The sequence below is a fragment of the Humulus lupulus genome, chromosome 5 (assembly GCF_963169125.1).
Source record: "Humulus lupulus chromosome 5, drHumLupu1.1, whole genome shotgun sequence".
NCBI lineage: Eukaryota > Viridiplantae > Streptophyta > Magnoliopsida > Rosales > Cannabaceae > Humulus > Humulus lupulus.
Window position 1 is genome coordinate 39,703,145 of NC_084797.1, and position 18,888 is coordinate 39,722,032.

General features: G+C 38.3%; 1 protein-coding gene and 1 pseudogene across 1 annotated transcript; both read right to left on the reverse strand.

Annotated features, from left to right (window-relative positions):
* Positions 1-1,110: 1,110 nt before the first annotated feature.
* LOC133779065 (uncharacterized) lies at positions 1,111-6,696 on the reverse strand (annotated as a pseudogene).
* Positions 6,697-6,981: 285 nt separating this feature from the next.
* On the reverse strand, positions 6,982-8,656 carry LOC133779066 (pyrophosphate--fructose 6-phosphate 1-phosphotransferase subunit beta-like). Its single transcript, XM_062219067.1, has 5 exons — positions 8,479-8,656; positions 7,867-7,988; positions 7,603-7,656; positions 7,404-7,510; positions 6,982-7,141 (listed from the first exon to the last, which is right to left on the reverse strand). Exons 1-5 carry the CDS (start codon positions 8,654-8,656, stop codon positions 6,982-6,984), a joined length of 621 nt encoding a protein of 206 aa, XP_062075051.1.
* Positions 8,657-18,888: the final 10,232 nt, after the last annotated feature.

The window sequence follows — 18,888 nt, forward strand, 5'->3', positions numbered from 1 at the left end:
ATGGTCATTTAGGTTATCAGGTTATGGAAATAAATAATTGGAGATATATTTGAGGTTAGGAAGCTTAGGTGGGAATACTGGGGAATTTTACCATTTTGCCCTCGGGGATGTTTCCGGCACCTCGAGCTTTGGGATTAACTTAATTGCTTAAAGATAGACTAAAGAAACTTTAGAAAACAGTAGAACACAAGTTAAATCGACCCTTCCTTCTTTCTCCCTTTCTCTCTCAAGGAAAATCAATGAAAACTAAGGAGATTTGGTTGGGAATCTAGTGATTAGAGCTGAGGATTTGGAGGATTAACACAGTGGAAGATAGGGAATCTAACTAGAAACTAAGGTAAGCATTGAATTATAGTTTTTGATCAGTTGATTATGAAGTTTTGGGGATGAATTCTAAGAGTTCTTAGGTTCTTAACTTCAAGGTTAAATTTAGGCAACAAGCTTGGGAATTTGCTCAGAATTTTCTTAGAGGAGTGGTTCTGCAGGGAAGGTAAGCTTGAATTTATGATTTAATGTTTGAATTCTAGTGTTTTCTTGACTGATTTTAGAGTTCTTGAATGTGTGGGTTTCAGAAATCAAAGTGGTGTTTTGATGAGTTTTTAGATTAGGTTTTTGTTGGCTTACACATCTGAAATCATGCATGAATGTTTGTGATAGTTGTGGTATATAATTGGGATGGTTTTGGACGATTTTGAGTGAGGTTTGAGAGTTAAAAATGGAGGTTTTTCTACGTTCAAAGGGGTTGGGCTGCGGCATAGTTCTTGGTGAGCCACGACCCTCTGAAGCTGATGGATGTTGAAGATGGAGGGTGGGCCGCGGCATGGTCTATGTAGGGCTGCAGCCCGTGTCTAGTTCTGAGCCTAGATGGGCTCTGTTTGGGGGCCATGCCGCGGCATAGGAGGCTTGAGCCGCGACCCTTAAGGGAATTTGGGATTTTAAGCATGGGAATTTAACCTAGGGTGCTCGGGATCGATTCTACTACCGTGTTTGGTGGAATTCGATGTTTTGGAGACTAGAACCTAATCTAGAAGCCCTTTTCCAATTATTAATGGTAACCCTTATCTTGGTTGTGGCTAGGTATAAGCTAGGGGCTCAGGAAACAAATCGTGCTTAAGAGGCATCCTGCGTAACCAGTACGCTTGGAAACTAAAGTTAAGAAAACTGCACCCAATTGTGGATTTATAATTGAGCTATGGGTTTCATGTTTTGTATGCTTTATAGAGGATGGTATTATGCCATGTAAATAGTAAACAAACGGCCTAAGAGTGCGAGAGTTTACATTAGTGCACAGGTCACGACTTATCCACTAGTAGCTGAGGACAGCTTATTATGCACTGACACTACAAGAAAAAACAATATTCATAACACTTAAAAACTGCTAACCGGGACTATTGATAGCACTTCTGAAAATGCTAACATAGCCCCTGTTATTAAAAGTCCAGTCTTTTCTATAACAGTTTTTGAATGTTATGTTCGGTGTTATCTTAAACTATTCAATAACACATTTTTAGGTGCTATAATATTCAAATAATAACATTTAGATAGAGTTTTTGGTTATAAATTTGAAGTTTAATCTTGTACTTTTTTCATAACACTTTTCAACTGTTACATTTGATTATTTTGATAACATTTTTAGTTTGTTATATTATATAAACCATAATGATTTTTTACGCTTATAATATGTTTTTAAATCATAACATATAATAATAAAATTTTATATTTTATTTTGATAAGTATACTTATATGGTTTTTTTTTAATTAAAAGATTTTCATTATTGTATTTTGATAAAAAAAAATTCAAAATTAATCATAAAATGTAATTCTCAATAGATTGATAAACCATAAGTATTACATTAAACAATAACTAATTCAAACCATGAATGTGTCTACTTCATGAGATCTTAGTTCTAACTTAAGTTTGAAAGCATAACATAATAAAGTTTTATAATCTTGAACAATTTTTACTTCAAAAATGAAAAATAGAAACATTACAAGATACACAAAAGTAAACCAGCCCTTTTTACCAGATGACCAGAGTGAGTTGGCAAGAACATAGGAAATAATAAGAGTTGCTGCTTCTTTATACTTCTCAGCCTTCTCAAGAAGATCTATTACAGAAAGTACATCTCCTTTCAGCTTTGCAATTTCTGCAGCCTCCATAAAATTTCCTGATTGTTCTTCCAACAACATAAGTTCATCAAAGCAACCTAATGGCCGCAAAAAGTTACGAACTAAATCCATTGATTTCAATGATTTGAGACAATTCATCATGGATTTAGTATCTTTGAGCTCATAGCAATTGAGAGCATATCCCTTCCAAAGCTCCTGTTCAATTTTTTCTATCTCTTCAGCCTTAGTGTTTATATCACCCTCTTTCTTAGCATGTTGTTTCCAGTGCTCTTTGTACGTCAAACCCATGCTAAATAACTTCCCTTTGGTGCATATATTGAGACACTTGGAGAAAAAATGTCCTCTAGCATAGGCATCAGCTGCACGCTCATAGCAACCTGCAAGAGTGAAGAATTCTCCAGCTCTTTGTAGCTCAAACTCGCCACAACTTTTCAAATATACACCACCTGTGTCATGATAGTTATAAAAATTAGGTAAAATCATAGTAGAACTAAGTTTTGAACTCTGTAAGCATTATGTGATTAGTTTGCTAGTCTGTCTTTTTATTTTATCTGTTAGTGTTTTGTTTTTCTTAAAACAAAAAATCAAATCTCTTCCTTGAACAAGGACTAAGGTAAGGATATATTCTGCTTCAAACAACCCCAGTCCAAGTCTATAAAGGATTGTGTAAACATGAGCTACATAAAAGAAGAAAATCTTCTGTGTTTTTCCAGGCAAACCAATCAATCTAACAAGGAAAAAAGATTTGTTCACATGAATTCCCTTAGATCACTAACTATGAGTTCAAAAGTTGTCTCTCTATGTGAAACTTGCAATCATTTAAGCACAATGAACAATGCTTCATGTAATTTAAGCCATGATGAACAATGATAAATTGAATCAATAATTTATGGAATTCGATGCCTGTAAGTTAATTCTGAATGCAGTACAAAAGGGAGATGCATCAAGTGCAAGACTTATTTTAAAACTGGAATAACATTTCATACTCAAAAAAAGACAAGTTTACAGAATCAAGCACTGCAGTAAAATTACTTAGAAAGTTATACTTGCGGTTTCATACTCCCCCAAATCACAAAAACATCTAGCAGCAGAATCAGCTTCGCCTATATCTACGAATATCTCAGCAGCTTTCCTAAGGAGAGAATTAGCTTCTTGAGAATTGGAAGAACAGATACGATCAGCCATAACTTTAAGGCCAGCAGCTTTAGATTTTCTTTCCCAATATATGTCACAAGATTTTTCAAAGCAATTTGAGGCCATTTCGTAGTTGTGTTCATAATACAGCTGTAGGAAGACAAAATTAATTGCTAAGTTTTCAAGTTGAAAAGGATGGCATATCTTGTGGGAAGGAGAGATGAAAATATTTTATTTTTCCAAAGCCAAAAGCATGTTGCAGGACATGGCAAAATGAACACAAACAGATAAAATAGTGGTACAGATAATATTGATGATGATGACAAAGATAAAGGCATAGTAACAACACAAAAACAGATGATAACTTTTTGTTCTTGAAATCTTCAATAACATCTTAAATATCACTTTTCTTGAAATCTGATCACAAATGTATGAACAAATAGAATAATTAAAAACATAGCAAGCAAACCTTGATGCCCCGTGATTTCCACTCTTGTTGACTGCTTGGGATTTGCATTGAAGATACTAGTGAATCATCAAGTTGTTTAATATGAACAAGACACTTCTTAATCCAATAGTCAAACATAGGCTTCGATTGCTCTGTGCTATCACAAATCCATAATCTCTGCTTTGTACATGAAACAGCAATGTATAATTGCTTCAACTCGTCCAACATAATGTAATGTTTGGAATTATCAAAGAGTGAAAAACTGGTTGACATGGATCCAGGAACTGATCCAAAAACAAGATGATCTGAATTTTGTTCTGTGGTGTAGTTGCATATAACCTTCCATTGTTCTCCCAAAGGAGATGATCCAAAAAAGTTGTACAATAATACATTCTACAAAAGGAAATATTTATTGTTTCAGCATGGAAGGCAGATATATAACAATTACTAGAAAAGTTCCATGCTGAAAGAACGGATTGAAGAGCACAAGTCACTGATGTACTAAATCATATTCCTTCTTTATTCTAAAAGAAAAATATTGCCAGGCATTTCAATTTACTTATATAAAACATAGAAAAATTATACATGCATGTCACCTGAAACTTGTCTTTGCACTCTGGTATGGTTAGGATAAGAGCTTGCTTACCAACATAGTCCTTTATTTCCTTTCGAGCATTTTCATCTCTTACCAAAATCACCTGCTCAGCCCCGAAACCAATAATAGCATTTTGGCTAACATTTTTGCTTCTCCCAAACAGTGTTGTGATAGCATTTTTGCTGCTCCCCGATTCAAGCAAAATTGGAGCTTCACCATTTACTTTTGTGGTTTCATATTTGATAATTTCGGCAGAGCGAGGAAAGAAATGATAGCATAGTTCCAAGATGCTTTGTGATAGTTTCAAAATACCAGAGTAGGAACAAAAGTTTTGAGTCAAATGGAAACTTTTTGTGATTGAGCCCTTGTCTTCTCTATCTTCACTTCTGCCAGTGTAATCCAAGATAATTTTCTTATCAATAAGAGGCTGCATATCTTGGATCTTAAAATCCATACCATCTGTTGCTGCGCGTAAATCATCACCAGAGAAAACAAAACCCTCTTCAACATTACTGCACACATGTTCAAACAAAGCAAGTTGACTCATTGTAAGGTCTTGCACCTCATCAATATATACAAAATGAATTTCATCACCCTTGTATCTTTCATCTCTGAGTTGATTGTGAAGACCATTTACAAAATCAGCCAAATCAAATTCACCATTTCCCATCTTCTGTTTTTCATAAGACAAAAATATTTGATATATTGTTTATCTTTTATTCCTACTTAAACCAGAGGGGCATCCCTTCGATAATTTAACATAGTCCTCCAAGGTGAGTTTACCGTCACTTGCTTTCATGGCTTGCAGGCTACCTTTGATATGATAAATTATTTCATTAAAGACTGTGGAAGAGTCAAGCTTCTTTGTTAATTTGGAATCAAATTGAGGCCAGTATTGTGACCTAAACCTCTCATAGTTGACTTCCTTGGTCCTTATGAAGGACTCAATCATATGTGATCTTGAGTATGGCATGTGACTTTGTGAAAATTCTGACATATCAATTAATCTTTCAAAATACGATTTACTCAATGTTCCATCAAGCATCTTCAAAAACTTGTGGAATGTTACAACAAGAGGATAGGAATTATGAGGAATGTCTTGGAAAGAATCTGGGATGTTCTTCAGTCTTGATTCTTCATTATCAATGTCAACCATATCAATCAAACTTCTTTCAGCCAGATGGTGAGCACTACATGAACTGATGAAATTTTGAAAACAATAAATAAGGGAGCATAAATAGAAGACATAAATTTTTAGCACAAGATTTTGAAGCATAAATTTATAGTGCCTTTTTAAATTTTATTAATTTGCTTAACCGGGGTTGCAATAGTTGAAAAAAAAAATCAAAAGAAATTAATAGTTAAAACACATGAGACAGAAGGGACTAGACAGTCTCAGCTCTCCAGTCTATATGTCTATATCACATTATTTAGACTTAAGCTACTAGACTTTTTGGAGTTCTCTTTTATTCTAGGTCTTATGTTGTTTATTATGATTTTCCTATTTTTCTTAATCATCATCATTGCCGCCATTATTAATTTTTGATGTTAAACAGGAATAAAAACTTCATGCATCTTAATCATGGTGAAAACACACCTTAGATTGAATGACCAATCTACGTAAAAATTAGCAAATATAAAATCCCAAGATCCTATCCTAGTGCAACAAAATAATTTAAGACCCTGTCATAAATAAAACCTCCACTTAATATTAAACCATGGAACTTTCAATAATTCCTTTTTACACACCTTCTCAAGTAGGAAATGTGTTGCTCAACAGATTTGCAAAGATTAGGAGTTGCTGTCACAAAAAGCTGGCGTAAACCACTTCCTTGAGCTTCTGCTGAGTTATATACCAGTTCACTAACATTTATTCTCTTCTCTTCATAGATTTTATTGGAAAAACAAACTGGAATACCATAAAAAGTTTAGTTTCCTGGGATACAAATAGAACATTAAACTACCATGTGAAAATGACTTGTTTTGAACATGGGAAAACTACACTAAAAAACTTCAGTTATTTGTATACTTTTTATATAGAAGAAATATATTTATTATGAGAATCTCTCTAATCTTTCTATTTAGTTATATAAATATTATATTCTTAATAATTATTTTTTTGATATAGTGTTAATGTTTCATTTGAAAAGTGCACTTCTCTGACACTTCCCTGCCAAGTGACACCCTTCAAGAAAAAAAAGAAAAAGAAAAGAAAGGAGAAAGAAAAAAGTGCTTTCAAGTGCAACCAAAAAAATCCATACCTCCTTGTAACCAATAGTTTTTCCTTTGCCTCCTCTCCTGACATCATCACTTACACTTATCTTAATGCCTCCTTACCACCCCCCAGCCAGTCCAGTCCAGCCCAGCCCCAACCCCCTTTCAATACCATTTTCCTAAGAATATATTTATAATTAATAGAAAGAGAGAGAAAGAAAGAAAGAGAAATAGGGATATCTTTGTTTCATTTAAAACAATTATTTTTTCCAAGAAGAAGAACTTTTGTCCAATCCTATTATATAAGAGAAAAGAAAAGTATTGTGTAGTAATAATGTTTGTATCAGTAAAATGCTCACAAATAATTGAACAAGTATGAACAATCTGTAATACGTGTAAGAGAATCATGTTACAAGCTCTAAATGTTATTCCACCTGTAACCAATTAATTTCCAGCAAAGCTATAAAAAATTTAAGGGTTCAAGTAATAAAAAATTTCTTTTAGTTGCAGTCACCTTGCAAGCAGTATCAAACCCAAAACTTATTGGGACTTCTTTGCATTTCAAGTCACCATCAATGGTTTTTGGACACCCAATCACCTGAGTTTTCAAATTCTTTCCCCTGGTTGAACAAAAGAAAAAAAAAACCAAACTGTGTTAAACAAACCAACGAAACAGCATTAAAGGCAAGACCCCTGTAACCCTATCGAACTGTTAGATAAAGAATCCCTAAATTCTATTTGGATGGGTCCCATACACTGATACAAGCACCTAAAAAATAGATGGATCCATGGATTACATGAATGACATATGAAGACAAATACAAGCAACAGTTCCATCTGCCAAGCAAGGTTTTTCTAGAAAGAAAAAAATTAGTTATATACCTGAAATTCTCAGCAAGGAGGCAGGCATTTGTGTTCGAGTCATCCCCACCAATAACAAGAAGTCCATCCAAATCAAGCTTCGCGGCAGTATCTGCAGCTTGTTGAAACTAAAAGGAAAATCCATTTAAACAATTTATTATGAACTTAATGTGTCAATAAAACTTTTACATGAAACTATGAAGAAAGAAAAAAAAGCCACCTGCTCTGGAGTTTCAATCTTATCTCTTCCATTACATATCATATCAAAACCACCCTGATAAAAGAAAATTTTCTCCAATCAAATACAATATCTTGGTTAAAATGCCAGCAGCCGCATGTATGAATTTTGTATAAATCACTAGAATAGAATGGATGCGCTATATCTTCTGAGCAAATTAGAACACTTAGAAGCAGCTATCTTTACACATGATCATGGACCTCCACTGCATAAATGAAAAAACCAAACCATAGTCCAAACTCTCACCTGGTTTCTATACGGGTAAATATATTCTGGTGTAAGTTCCACATACTTGCCCTTCATGATTCCAGCTGGACCTCCCCTGAAACCGTACAATACGCTGCCTTTAGCACGCTCCTGCAAGTAATCTACCAGGAAGCATAGAATGAATGAACTCAACCATACTAGACACTATTAACTGCAAGAAAATGAATTTTGATAACAAAAAATTCTCACCAAAAATTCCATAAATGACATTGTACCCTCCAGGTGCCTGGCCTCCCGACAAAACGACACCAATTTTCAACTTTTTCTGCAAATTGTTAGAGTCTGAATTGCTCGGCACCACCAAGGCAGATGGCTAGCCGAAAAGTTGAGGAAAAAGCTTTGCGATTTCATCTAAAAGCATAAAAAGAAAAACACAACCACATGAAAACGAGAAGCCGCAGAAATTTTTATTATTTAAAAAAAAATTGCTATGTCTTACTAAAACTAAGTCGAAACCTACAAATTTATTGGTTTCCTAATTTAACTATTTTCCGGCAATTTTTCCATAAACCAAACAAAGATTGGAAGTGTTCATAACAGATCATAGTGTACAGAACCAATTTAATCGACGAAAAACTGTGGACCCAATACCTGGATTGCCAGCCGCGGAACTAGGTGGTCCTTTGACGAACTTGAAGGGGTTTCTGAGCACGGTAGGGAGAGGGAGGGTGTGGTCGATGCGATTCGCCTGGAACTCGCTGTAGACGGAGGCAACTCGGCTTGTGGCCGGCGCCGGGATATCACCGTTAGCAACCAATGCCACAACCATTTGTTTAGACCTAATAATACACAATATACCTCGGGGAGATCTTTCAGTGTAACTGAGTGAGAGAGTATGGAATCAAAATCCGGTCCTGCGAGGACCATAGCTTCTATATTTATGGTTGAAAAGGGTAATAATGTCTTTTAGACATTGGGCTCTCCGCTCTGGAGCGTGACTTTGTGAGGCGGAGAAAGAGCTCCACTCTGGAGCGAGTCTTCGTGAGGCAGAGATGAGTTGAGAAGACGAGACGAGACAGAGAAAGAGCTCCACTCTGGAGAGACGAGTCGAGAGAGAGACTTCGTGAGGCGGTAAGGGCGGAGAGACTTCGTGAGGGCGGAGTGAGTCGTCGTGATGGCGGAGAGGGCGGAGTGAGTCTTCGTGAGTGAGAGATGGAGGTTGAGAGAGTTAGGGAATTTGGCAGAAATTCATTTTGGCGCCTGAGTTTTATTCATATGGCGCCAAAAGATGTCTTCCGTGTGTTTTTAATCCCCCACTTAATAATAGCACTTCTAAATATATGCTATTCTTTAATGTAATATATACTAAATATTGTTGTAGTGTGAGCTCTGTTTAAGCGGGCCGGAGTCAATGGGGTAAACAGAGGGTGCGACCTAAGGTGTCAACCCTGATTATCTTGTGAATTGACTGTTATTATTGATTGGTGGATTGTCATGCTGAATTGCTGAGTGTTGATTGGTTGAATCTTTGGTTATATCTACATGCTATGTGATTAGTGTGGTATGTTAAGTGTATGATTATGCTTAAAGAGTTATTCAATTGTTATCATCATTTGTTATATAATGTTGTGTTTTCTTGTTGGGCATTGGCTCACGGGTGCTTCGTGGTGCAGGTAAAGGCAAGGGCAAGCTTGATCAACCCTGATTCAGAGAGCTCTGAGAGAATAATGTACATGATCAGATGCTCAACCCCCACGGTTGAGGAGGAGACAGGAACAGGAGAACCATAAATGTCTATTTTGCCCTTAGAGTGGCTAGTGGTTGATTGTACTCTGGAAATTTTGTAAACTAAATTTTTAAACGTTGTTTCTTTTAGGATCCCTTGTGTAAAATGTTTGATTATATGAAAAGTATCTTTTGAGACCAAAACCTTTTAACCCTAGCTCATTAATGGATTTAGCAACACGTTTTTAACTAAATGACTGGATTAGCAAGTCGTGCTCCCTTATAAATACACAGTGTAGCAGTCTTGGCTATCGAGGGCGTTACAACTTGGTATCAGAGCATCCTTGGTTTAAGGGTTCCTGAAGACCGGTTGGACATGTACATTCACTGCTAGAGACAAGCTCAATTCAGGGTTTTGTAATGTGTGTATGTGCTTATATACTTGTATGCTTGGAAATAAATGTGATTGTTGTTATCTGTTGGATTAATAGGAAGCATGAGATACTGATAGGGCCTGGCCCTTGATTGCTGTGTGAAAATATTGAGGCATGCTTATTAGCATTGCCGTGCATGTAAATGAATATTTGAATGATTACCTGCATATTGTGAATATATGGATAAATGCTTATATCTTGGCTATTTGTGATTGATTATGTTTCATTGGTGGATTTTGGAGAAGCTTTTTATTGGGATTTTTATGCCCTAATTAAAACCCAAATTCTTTGTAATCTCATTTTATTATCAATAAAAGAATAGAAATCATTTTTTGACTTGGTCAATCACTTTGCTCACATGCTTTATTTTCATGATTATTTGTTTAATATAAACTTCTATCAAATCCCGAGCATATAGCTAATCTTATTTATAGTGACGTAATCACAGTGGAATATAAATATGATTATATGTTCAAAAATAAGTTAGTCCTAAGATTAGTCAGTGCACCGGATTTACACTGACTTGCCAATCTACGATATGATCTACTTACACATTACAGTGTTATGTTCTTTCTAGAACATTAGCAAAGTTGATAAGATCGGATGTATTTGTTACATCAGACAGGACCGATATTGACACTTGATAAGATAAGTAAACATACCGTTATTATCTATTCTAGTCATATCATATAGTTGACCATAGGTCAATTCAATCTCAATTCTGAGTGGTTAGTATTCTAACTGATTGTATTATTTGAGTTCTTTGACTTGTTCGTTACCAGCTTACCCTACGGACTAGCCCATACTTACATCTTGGGAACTCGGTAGTATAATTGAGTGGGATTGTTAATCATAGATATGAACATCTATAGCTTCTGATGAAGAAGTGAAATGATGGTTTCCTTTTAGTTTGGTTCAAGGTGTTAAATGATAGAGATCTCATTTAAGTAATTAAATTAGTTTACTGAAATATCATTTACAAGGAACTAAGTGTTTCAAGGATAAAATACAATGAGGGGTAAAACGATATTTTAGTCCTATCTCATTGTAGACCGTCTATAGAGGATTGAGTGACAATTTTGGTTGTAACAATGGATAATTAATAGCGTATCTATATTTGTTATAGAGCGTTCTATGAATTCAAGAGTGCAATTCCAAGTCTATAGTGGAGTCACGAGGAATTAATAAGTTAGTAAATTTATTTGTTAAATTTATGATAAATTATTGGAGCTTGATTTCATAGGCCCATGGTCCCCATTGTACCTTGGATAAAATCATCTAGATAGTCTCAATTAATTGATTTAATTATCAATTAGAATTATCAAAGTTGACCAGGTCAATTTTGGATAGTTTCAGAGAGTTGTGTAATTTTGAGAAGAAAAGAGAAATTATGGCAGATTTATTAATTAAGATAAATTGGTATCTAAATTAATAAATAAATTTAAATCAAGGTTCAAATTATAAATAATTAATTTGATAAAGGATTTAAATAATTATTTAATTAATTAAATCAATAGAAAATAATACAGGCCTTGATTTTAAGTCCAATGGGCTTATAATCAAATGGCAAAATTTCACGGGCCTATAGCCCATGATAATTTCGACCTAGGGCTTCAAAATGGCTGTTATTTTATTGATTTTTTAATTAAATTAAATGGCCTAATTGAGTCTATAAAATGAGTGCTTAGAGAGAAGATTTTAGAGACGACAGATAAGTCACAAGTCAGATTTTCTGATAGTTTTATATTCTCTCTATACACAAGTCCTTTTCTAAACCTCTTTGTTATTTTCTTTTCTTCTCTCTATATCTATCTCATGTGTTGAGAATTGCCCACACTAGTCTAGGTGGTTCTAAGGATACATTGGAAGATTGTGAAGAAAATAGAAGATCGGTTCAGTTTCTTAATAATACTCTGCGACAGAGAGGATACAAGAGTTAGAGAAACTGAAGGAAGGACTCTTCATTCCGCTGCGTATACTGTAAGTATTATATTATTTGTTTCTCTTTGAATTCAATTTTAGAAACATGTTTTAGGCTATCTCGTATTAATTTGTTTAATATTAGATATACATGAAAATAAATAAAGATCCTGTAAAAGCTATTCCAACACTTTTACCCTGTCATCATGGTCTGACTGCCGAGTCGTTAATTGCAAATTGACTTGGATAGTATGCGTCCAAGAAAATCTACACGACTAGCCGACACTAGGTCTGGGACCGGAGGTGATGATCAGGGCCAGATTCCTCCGCCAATTCCTGAAAACTGGCAACAGATTATGGTAGAGATGCAAGCGCGATTATAGAGCCAAGATGAGCATATTCATCTTCTGCGACAGCAGGCTCCAGCAAGGAGTGCTGCACCTATTGTGCCACCTGTAGTGGGGCCAATTATTCAGCCAGCAGAGGTTGGGAATAGGTGGGAGCGATTGTATGAGCGGTTTCGAAAGCAGCTTCCCCTAACTTTTGAGGGAGGACCTGACCCACTGAAGGTCGAGCAGTGGATGACTATGATTACTACTATCCTGGACTTCGTGAGGATAGAGGGACACGACAGAGTGTCCTGTGCCACATATATGTTGAGAGAGGATGCCCGCATCTGATGGGAAGTGGCATCACAGACTAGGGATGTCACTGCTTTGAGTTGGGATGGATTTAAAGATTTATTCAATCAGAAATACTACAATTTTTCCATCAGGGCAGCAAAGGTTAATGAGTTTGTGGGATTGATGTAGGGCAACATGTCACTTACTGAGTATGCCCTAAAATTTGATAGACTTGCGAAATTTTCACCAGACCTTGTGCCTACTGATGCTGCTAGGCAAGACAGATTCATTAGGGGGCTTAATGCTATGATAGCCCGGGATGTAAGGATTACAACGGTACCTAGGGGAACAATTTATGCCCGGGCCGTTGAGAAGGCCCTTACTGCTGAGGAAGCGGAGAACAAGATTTGGAAGGAAAGTGCAGCGAGGCGCGAGGGTCGCAAAGTGGTGCCTCCTTATTCTGGGTGAGGTAAGGGCGGAGGCCCCAGTGATGTAAAGAGGAAGACCCCTGACACTTCGACCACTGCTGGTCCTGATAGGAGGGGTCGGGGTGGTCAAGGCGGCCGTCAGGGCGGTAGTGAGCCATGGAGGAGTTACCCGGAGTGCCCGAGGTGTAGAAGATGCCATCAAGGCGAATGTCGGTCCAAGGCTTGCTATGTGTGTGGGACAGTAGGGCAACCCAAGAAGGACTGCCCAACTGTGAAGAAAGGGGAAGCAAGAAAGGTGGACAGCTTGACTCCAGCTCGAGTATTCACCTTGACACAGGTAGAGGCTGAAGCTAGTCCCTCGGTAGTGACAGGTCAGCTTTCTAGCGCTAGCTTTCCTTTTACTGTTTGATTGAATCTGGTGCTACACATTCCTTTGTTTCTAGTAAAGTGATTGATAGATTATGTAGACCTAGTGAGTATCGGACTGTCGGGTTTGGGACTTTATTGCCTGCTGGGGAACTGGTCGTTTCTAGGAGGTAGATCAGGGCACTGCCAGTGATAGTTGATAGTAGGGAGCTTTCAGTTGACTTGATTGAGCTAGATATGGAGGATTTTGATATGATCTTAGGGATGGATTGGCTGGTTAGGTATGGGGCTACTATTGACTACAAGAAGAAGATGGTGGCTTTTGAGCCTGAGGGTGAGGATCTTTTTGTCTTTATGGGTGCGGTGTGTGGACCCCGCGTACCCATTATATCAACGTTGAGAGCCAGAGACTTGTTACAAGGTGGATGTATAGGTTTTTTAGCTAGTGTGATGGACAGTACCAGGGTTATGCCAGCAGGGCTGGGGGAGACCAGGGTGGTTCATGAGTTTTTGGATGTATTCCCTGAGGAGCTACGGGGCTGCCGCCACATAGGGAGATTCAGTTTGTTATTGAGTTAGCACTGAGAACAGAGCCAGTATCAAGGGCACTATATAGAATGGCACCAGCAGAGTTGAAGGAACTGAAGATACAACTACAGGAACTTCTAGATTTGGGATTCATCAGGCCTAGCTACTCTCCATGGGGCGCTCCAGTGTTGTTTATTGAGAAGAAGGATGGGACTCTAAGGATGTGTATAGATTAGAGGGAATTGAATAAGTTGACCATCAAGAATAGGTACCCTCTACCAAGGATCGACAACTTGTTCGATCAACTGCAGGGAAAGACGGTGTTCTCAAAGATTGATCTTCAATCTGGTTATCACCAGCTGAGGATCAAGGACGAGGACATACCGAAGACAGCCTTCCGAACACGGTATGGGCACTATGAGTTCTTGGTCATGTCTTTTGGTTTGACCAATGCCTCGGAAGCTTTTATGGATCTAATGAACAGAGTGTTCAAGGACTTCTTGGATCAGTTCGTCATTGTCTTCATCGATAACATTTTAGTATACTCCAATTCAGAGGCAGAGCATGAACGACATCTTCGACAGGTTTTACAGAGGTTAAGGGAGCATCGGTTAAATGCCAAATTTAAGAAGTGTGAGTTTTAGTTGCCAGAGGTGACTTTCCTTAGGCATATAGTTGGTATAGAGGGGATTGAGGTGGATCCATCCAAGGTGGAAGCAGTGAGAGATTGGCCGAGGCCAAGGAATACCTTGGAGGTGTAGAGTTTCCTCGGGTTAGTGGGTTACTACATGCGGTTTGTAGAGGGATTATCTAAGATTGCTTCACCAATGACAGAGTTGACATGGAAGAATCAAAGGTTCGTTTGGTCAGAAAAGTGTGAGGAAAATTTCCAGGAGTTGAAGTGATGACTTGTTACTGCACCTGTATTGAGTCTTCCTTCAGAAGAAGGAAAGATTGTGGTATACTGTGATGCATCGAGAATGGGCTTGGGTTGTGTGTTGATGCAAAATGAGAAGGTTATAGCTTATGCATCACGACAGCTGAAGGAGTATGAGCAGCGGTATCATACCCATGATTTGGAACTAGCAGCAGTGGTATTCGCACTGAAGGTGTGGCGACATTATTTGTATGGGGAGAAGTGCGAGAAATACACTGATCATAAAAGTTTGAAGTATTTCTTCACCCAGAAGGATCTGAACATGAGATAGAGGCGTTGGTTGGAGTTTGTTAAGGATTATGATTGTGACATTCTTTACCACCCACGGAATGCCAATGTAGTGGCAGATGCATTGAGCCGGAGGGGCTCGGGGCAGTTATTTAGTTTTATTCAGATCTCCAGAGAGTTAGCTAATGAGATGACCAGGGCAAGGATAGAGCTGGTGGTGGGCTGGTTGGCCAATGTTACTTTGCAGTCGACCCTACTAGAGAGGATCAAGGAGGGTCAATTAGTAGACGCCCAGTTACAGGAAGTTAGACAGCAAGTATTAGCTGGGACAGCTAAGGAATTTTCTATTTCTGAGACTGGTATCATTCGATATCTGGGACATATTTGTGTTTCGACAGATGAAGGGATCAGACAAGAGATACTGTATGAGTCTCACACTACGCCATACTCGCTTCAACTGGGTACCAAAAAGATGTATCAGGATCTACGGACATTATATTGGTTGCCCGGGATGAAGAAGGATGTGGTGGAGTATGTGGCCAGATGTTTGACATGTCAGCAAGTGAGGCTGAGCATCAGCGACCAGTGGGATTGCATCAGCCTTTGGGTATTCCGGAGTGGAAGTGGGAGGACATTACCATGGATTTTGTGGGAGGTCTACCCGGGATAGTGGGACTTTATGACTCGGTGTGGGTGGTAGTGGACAGATACACTAAGTCAGCTCATTTTCTGCCAGTAAAGTCAACTTACACAGTGGAACAGTATGCAGAGTTATATGTGAGGGAGATAGTTTGTCTCCATGGGGTTCCTAAGTCTATTGTTTATGATCGAGACCCTAACTTTACCTCCAAGTTCTGGGAAGTTCTGCAGAGAGCCATGGGGACTCAGTTGAAGTTTAGCACAGCCTTTCATCCTCAGATTGATGGACAGTTTGAGAGGATGATTCAGGTGTTGGAGGATATGCTTAGGGCGTGTGTGATTTACTTTGAGGGATCTTGGAGTAAGTATCTCCCGTTGATTGAATTTTCGTATCATAACAGTTACCAATCCACGATTGGGATGGCCCCTTATGAGATGCTATATGGAAGGAAGTGTAGGTCACCTATTCATTGGGATGAGATGGGTGAGAGGAAGTATTTGGGGCCAGACATGGTTCAAAAGACAAGTGAAGCTATTAAGAAGATCTGAGCCAGAATGCCTGCTTCGCAGAGTAGATAGAAAAGCTACACTGATCTCAAGCGTAGAGACGTGGAGTTCCAGGTTGGGGACCACTTGTTTCTACGAGTCTCACCACTGAGAGGGGTGAGGAGGTTTGGAGTAAAGGGCAAGCTGAGCCCTCGATTTGTTGGACCTTTCGAGATTCTAGAAAGGATTGGGCAGGTGGCTTACATGTTGGCCTTGTCACCATCGTTGTCAGGAGTTCATGACGTATTCCATGTCTCTATATTGCGAAAGAACGTCTCAGATTCGACGCATGTACTGAAGTATGAGGACTTAGAATTACAGACAGACTTGTCCTATGAGGAGCGACCGGTTCAAATTCTAGATCAGAAGGACAAAGTTCTACGGAATAAGACGATTCCGTTAGTTGAAGTGTTGTGGAGAAATAGCAAGGTCGAGGAAGCGACCTGGGAGCTAGAGACGGTGATGCGGGATCAATATCTCGAGCTATTCAGGTAAATTTCGAGGACGAAATTCTCAGTAGGAGGGATAGTTGTAACGACCCAAAATCACTAATATGGCTTAAGGGCCTTGATTAGTGTGCCGGGAGGGCATAATTGGTTTATGTGTGAATTTATTAATTTAACGCATGACTATATGATAAGCATTCTTGTATGGTTATATGAATGTAAATATGATTAAATGTTATATTTGTGAGAACCACATTATTATGTGGGTAAATCTGCAGCATGCGACTTGAGGCGATCCTAGGGAGCTAGTTAGCGGGAAAGTCACAACGGGGCTTAATGCTTGACTTGGGGCAAGTCAAGGGATATTTCAGGTATTGGATGGTCATTTAGGTTATCGGGTTATGGAAATAAATAATTGGAGATATATTTCAGGTTAGGAAGCTTAGGTGAGAATACTTGGGAATTTTACCATTTTTCCTTCGGGGACGTTTCCGGCACCCCAAGCTTTGGTATTAACTTAATTGCTTAAAGATAGACTAAAGAAACTTTAGAAAACAGTAGAACACAAGTTAAACCGACCCTTTCCTCTTTCTCCCTTTCTCTCTCAAGGAATATCACTGAAAACTAAGGAGATTTGGCTGGGAATCCAGTGATTAGAGCTGAGGATTTGGAGGATTAACACAGTGGAAGATAGGGAATCTAACTAGAAACTAAGGTAAGCACTGAATTACAGTTTTTGATCAGTTGATTATGAAGTTTTGGGGCTGAATTCTAAGAGTTCTTAGGTTCTTAACTTCAAGGTTAAATTAAGGCAGCAAGCTTAGGAATTAGCTCAGAATTTTCTTAGAGGAGTGGTTCTACAGTGAAGGTAAGCTTGAATTTATGATTTAATGTTTAAATTCTAGTGTTTTCTTTACTGATTTTAGAGTTCTTGAATGTATGGGTTTTAGAAATCAAAGTGGTGTTTTGATGAATTTTTAGATTAGGTTTCTGTTGGCTTAAGCTTCTGAAATCATGCATGAATGCTTTTGATAGCTGTGGTATATAATTGGGATGGTTTTGGAAGGTTTTGAGTGAGGTTTGAGAGTTAAAAATGGAGGTTTTTCTGGGTTCGAAGGGGTCGGGCCGCGACATAGTTCTTGGTGAGCTGCGACCCTCTGAAGCTGATGGATGTTGGAGATGGAGGGCGGGCCGCGGCATGGTCTATGTAGGGCCGCGATCCGTGTCTGGTTCTGAGCCTAGATGGGCTCTGTTTGGGGGCCATGCCACAGCATAGGAGGCGTTACAACCTAGGGATTTTGGGATTTTAAGCATGGGAATTTAACCTAGGGTTCTCGGGATCGATTCTACTACCGTGTTTGGTGGAATTCGATGTTCCGGAGACTAGAACCTAATCTAGAAGCCCTTTTACAATTATTAATGGTAACCCTTATCTTGGTTGTGGCTAGGTATTAGCTAGGGGCTCGGGAAACGGATCGTGCTAAGAGGCATCCCGCGTAACCAGTACACTTGGAAACTAAAGATATGAAAACTGCACCCGGTTGTGGGTTTATAGTGGGACTAAGGGTTCCCTATTTTGTATTCTTTATAGAGGATGGTATTATGCCATGTAAATAGTAAACAAACGGCCTAAGAGTGCCAGAGTTTACATTACTGCACAGGGTGCGACTCGACCACTAGTAGCTGAGGACAGCTTATTATGCACTAAGCTCAGTTTAAGCGGCCCGGAGTCAATGGGGTAAACAGAGGGTGCGATCTAAGGTGTCGACCCTGATTATCATGTGAATTGACTGTTATTATTGATTGGTGGATTATCATGCTGAATAGCTGAGTGTTGATTGGTTGAATCTTTGGTTATATCTACGTGCTATGTGATTAGTGTGGTATGTTAAGTGTATGATCATGCTTAAAGAGTTATTCAATTGTTATCATCATTTGTTATATAATGTTGTGTTTTCTTGCTAGACCTTGGCTCACGGGTGCTTCGTGGTGCAGGTAAAGGAAATGGTAAGCTTGATCAACCCTGATTCAGAGATCTCTGAGAGCAGAATGTACATGATCAACTGCTCAACCCCCACGGTTAAGGAGGAGACAGGAACAGGAGAACCATAAATGTCTATTTTGCCCTTAGAGTGGCTAGTGGTTGATTGTACTCTGGAAATTTTGTAAACTAACTTTTTAAATGTTATTTCTTTTGTGATACCTTGTTTAAAATAGTTGATTATATGAAAAGTATCTTTT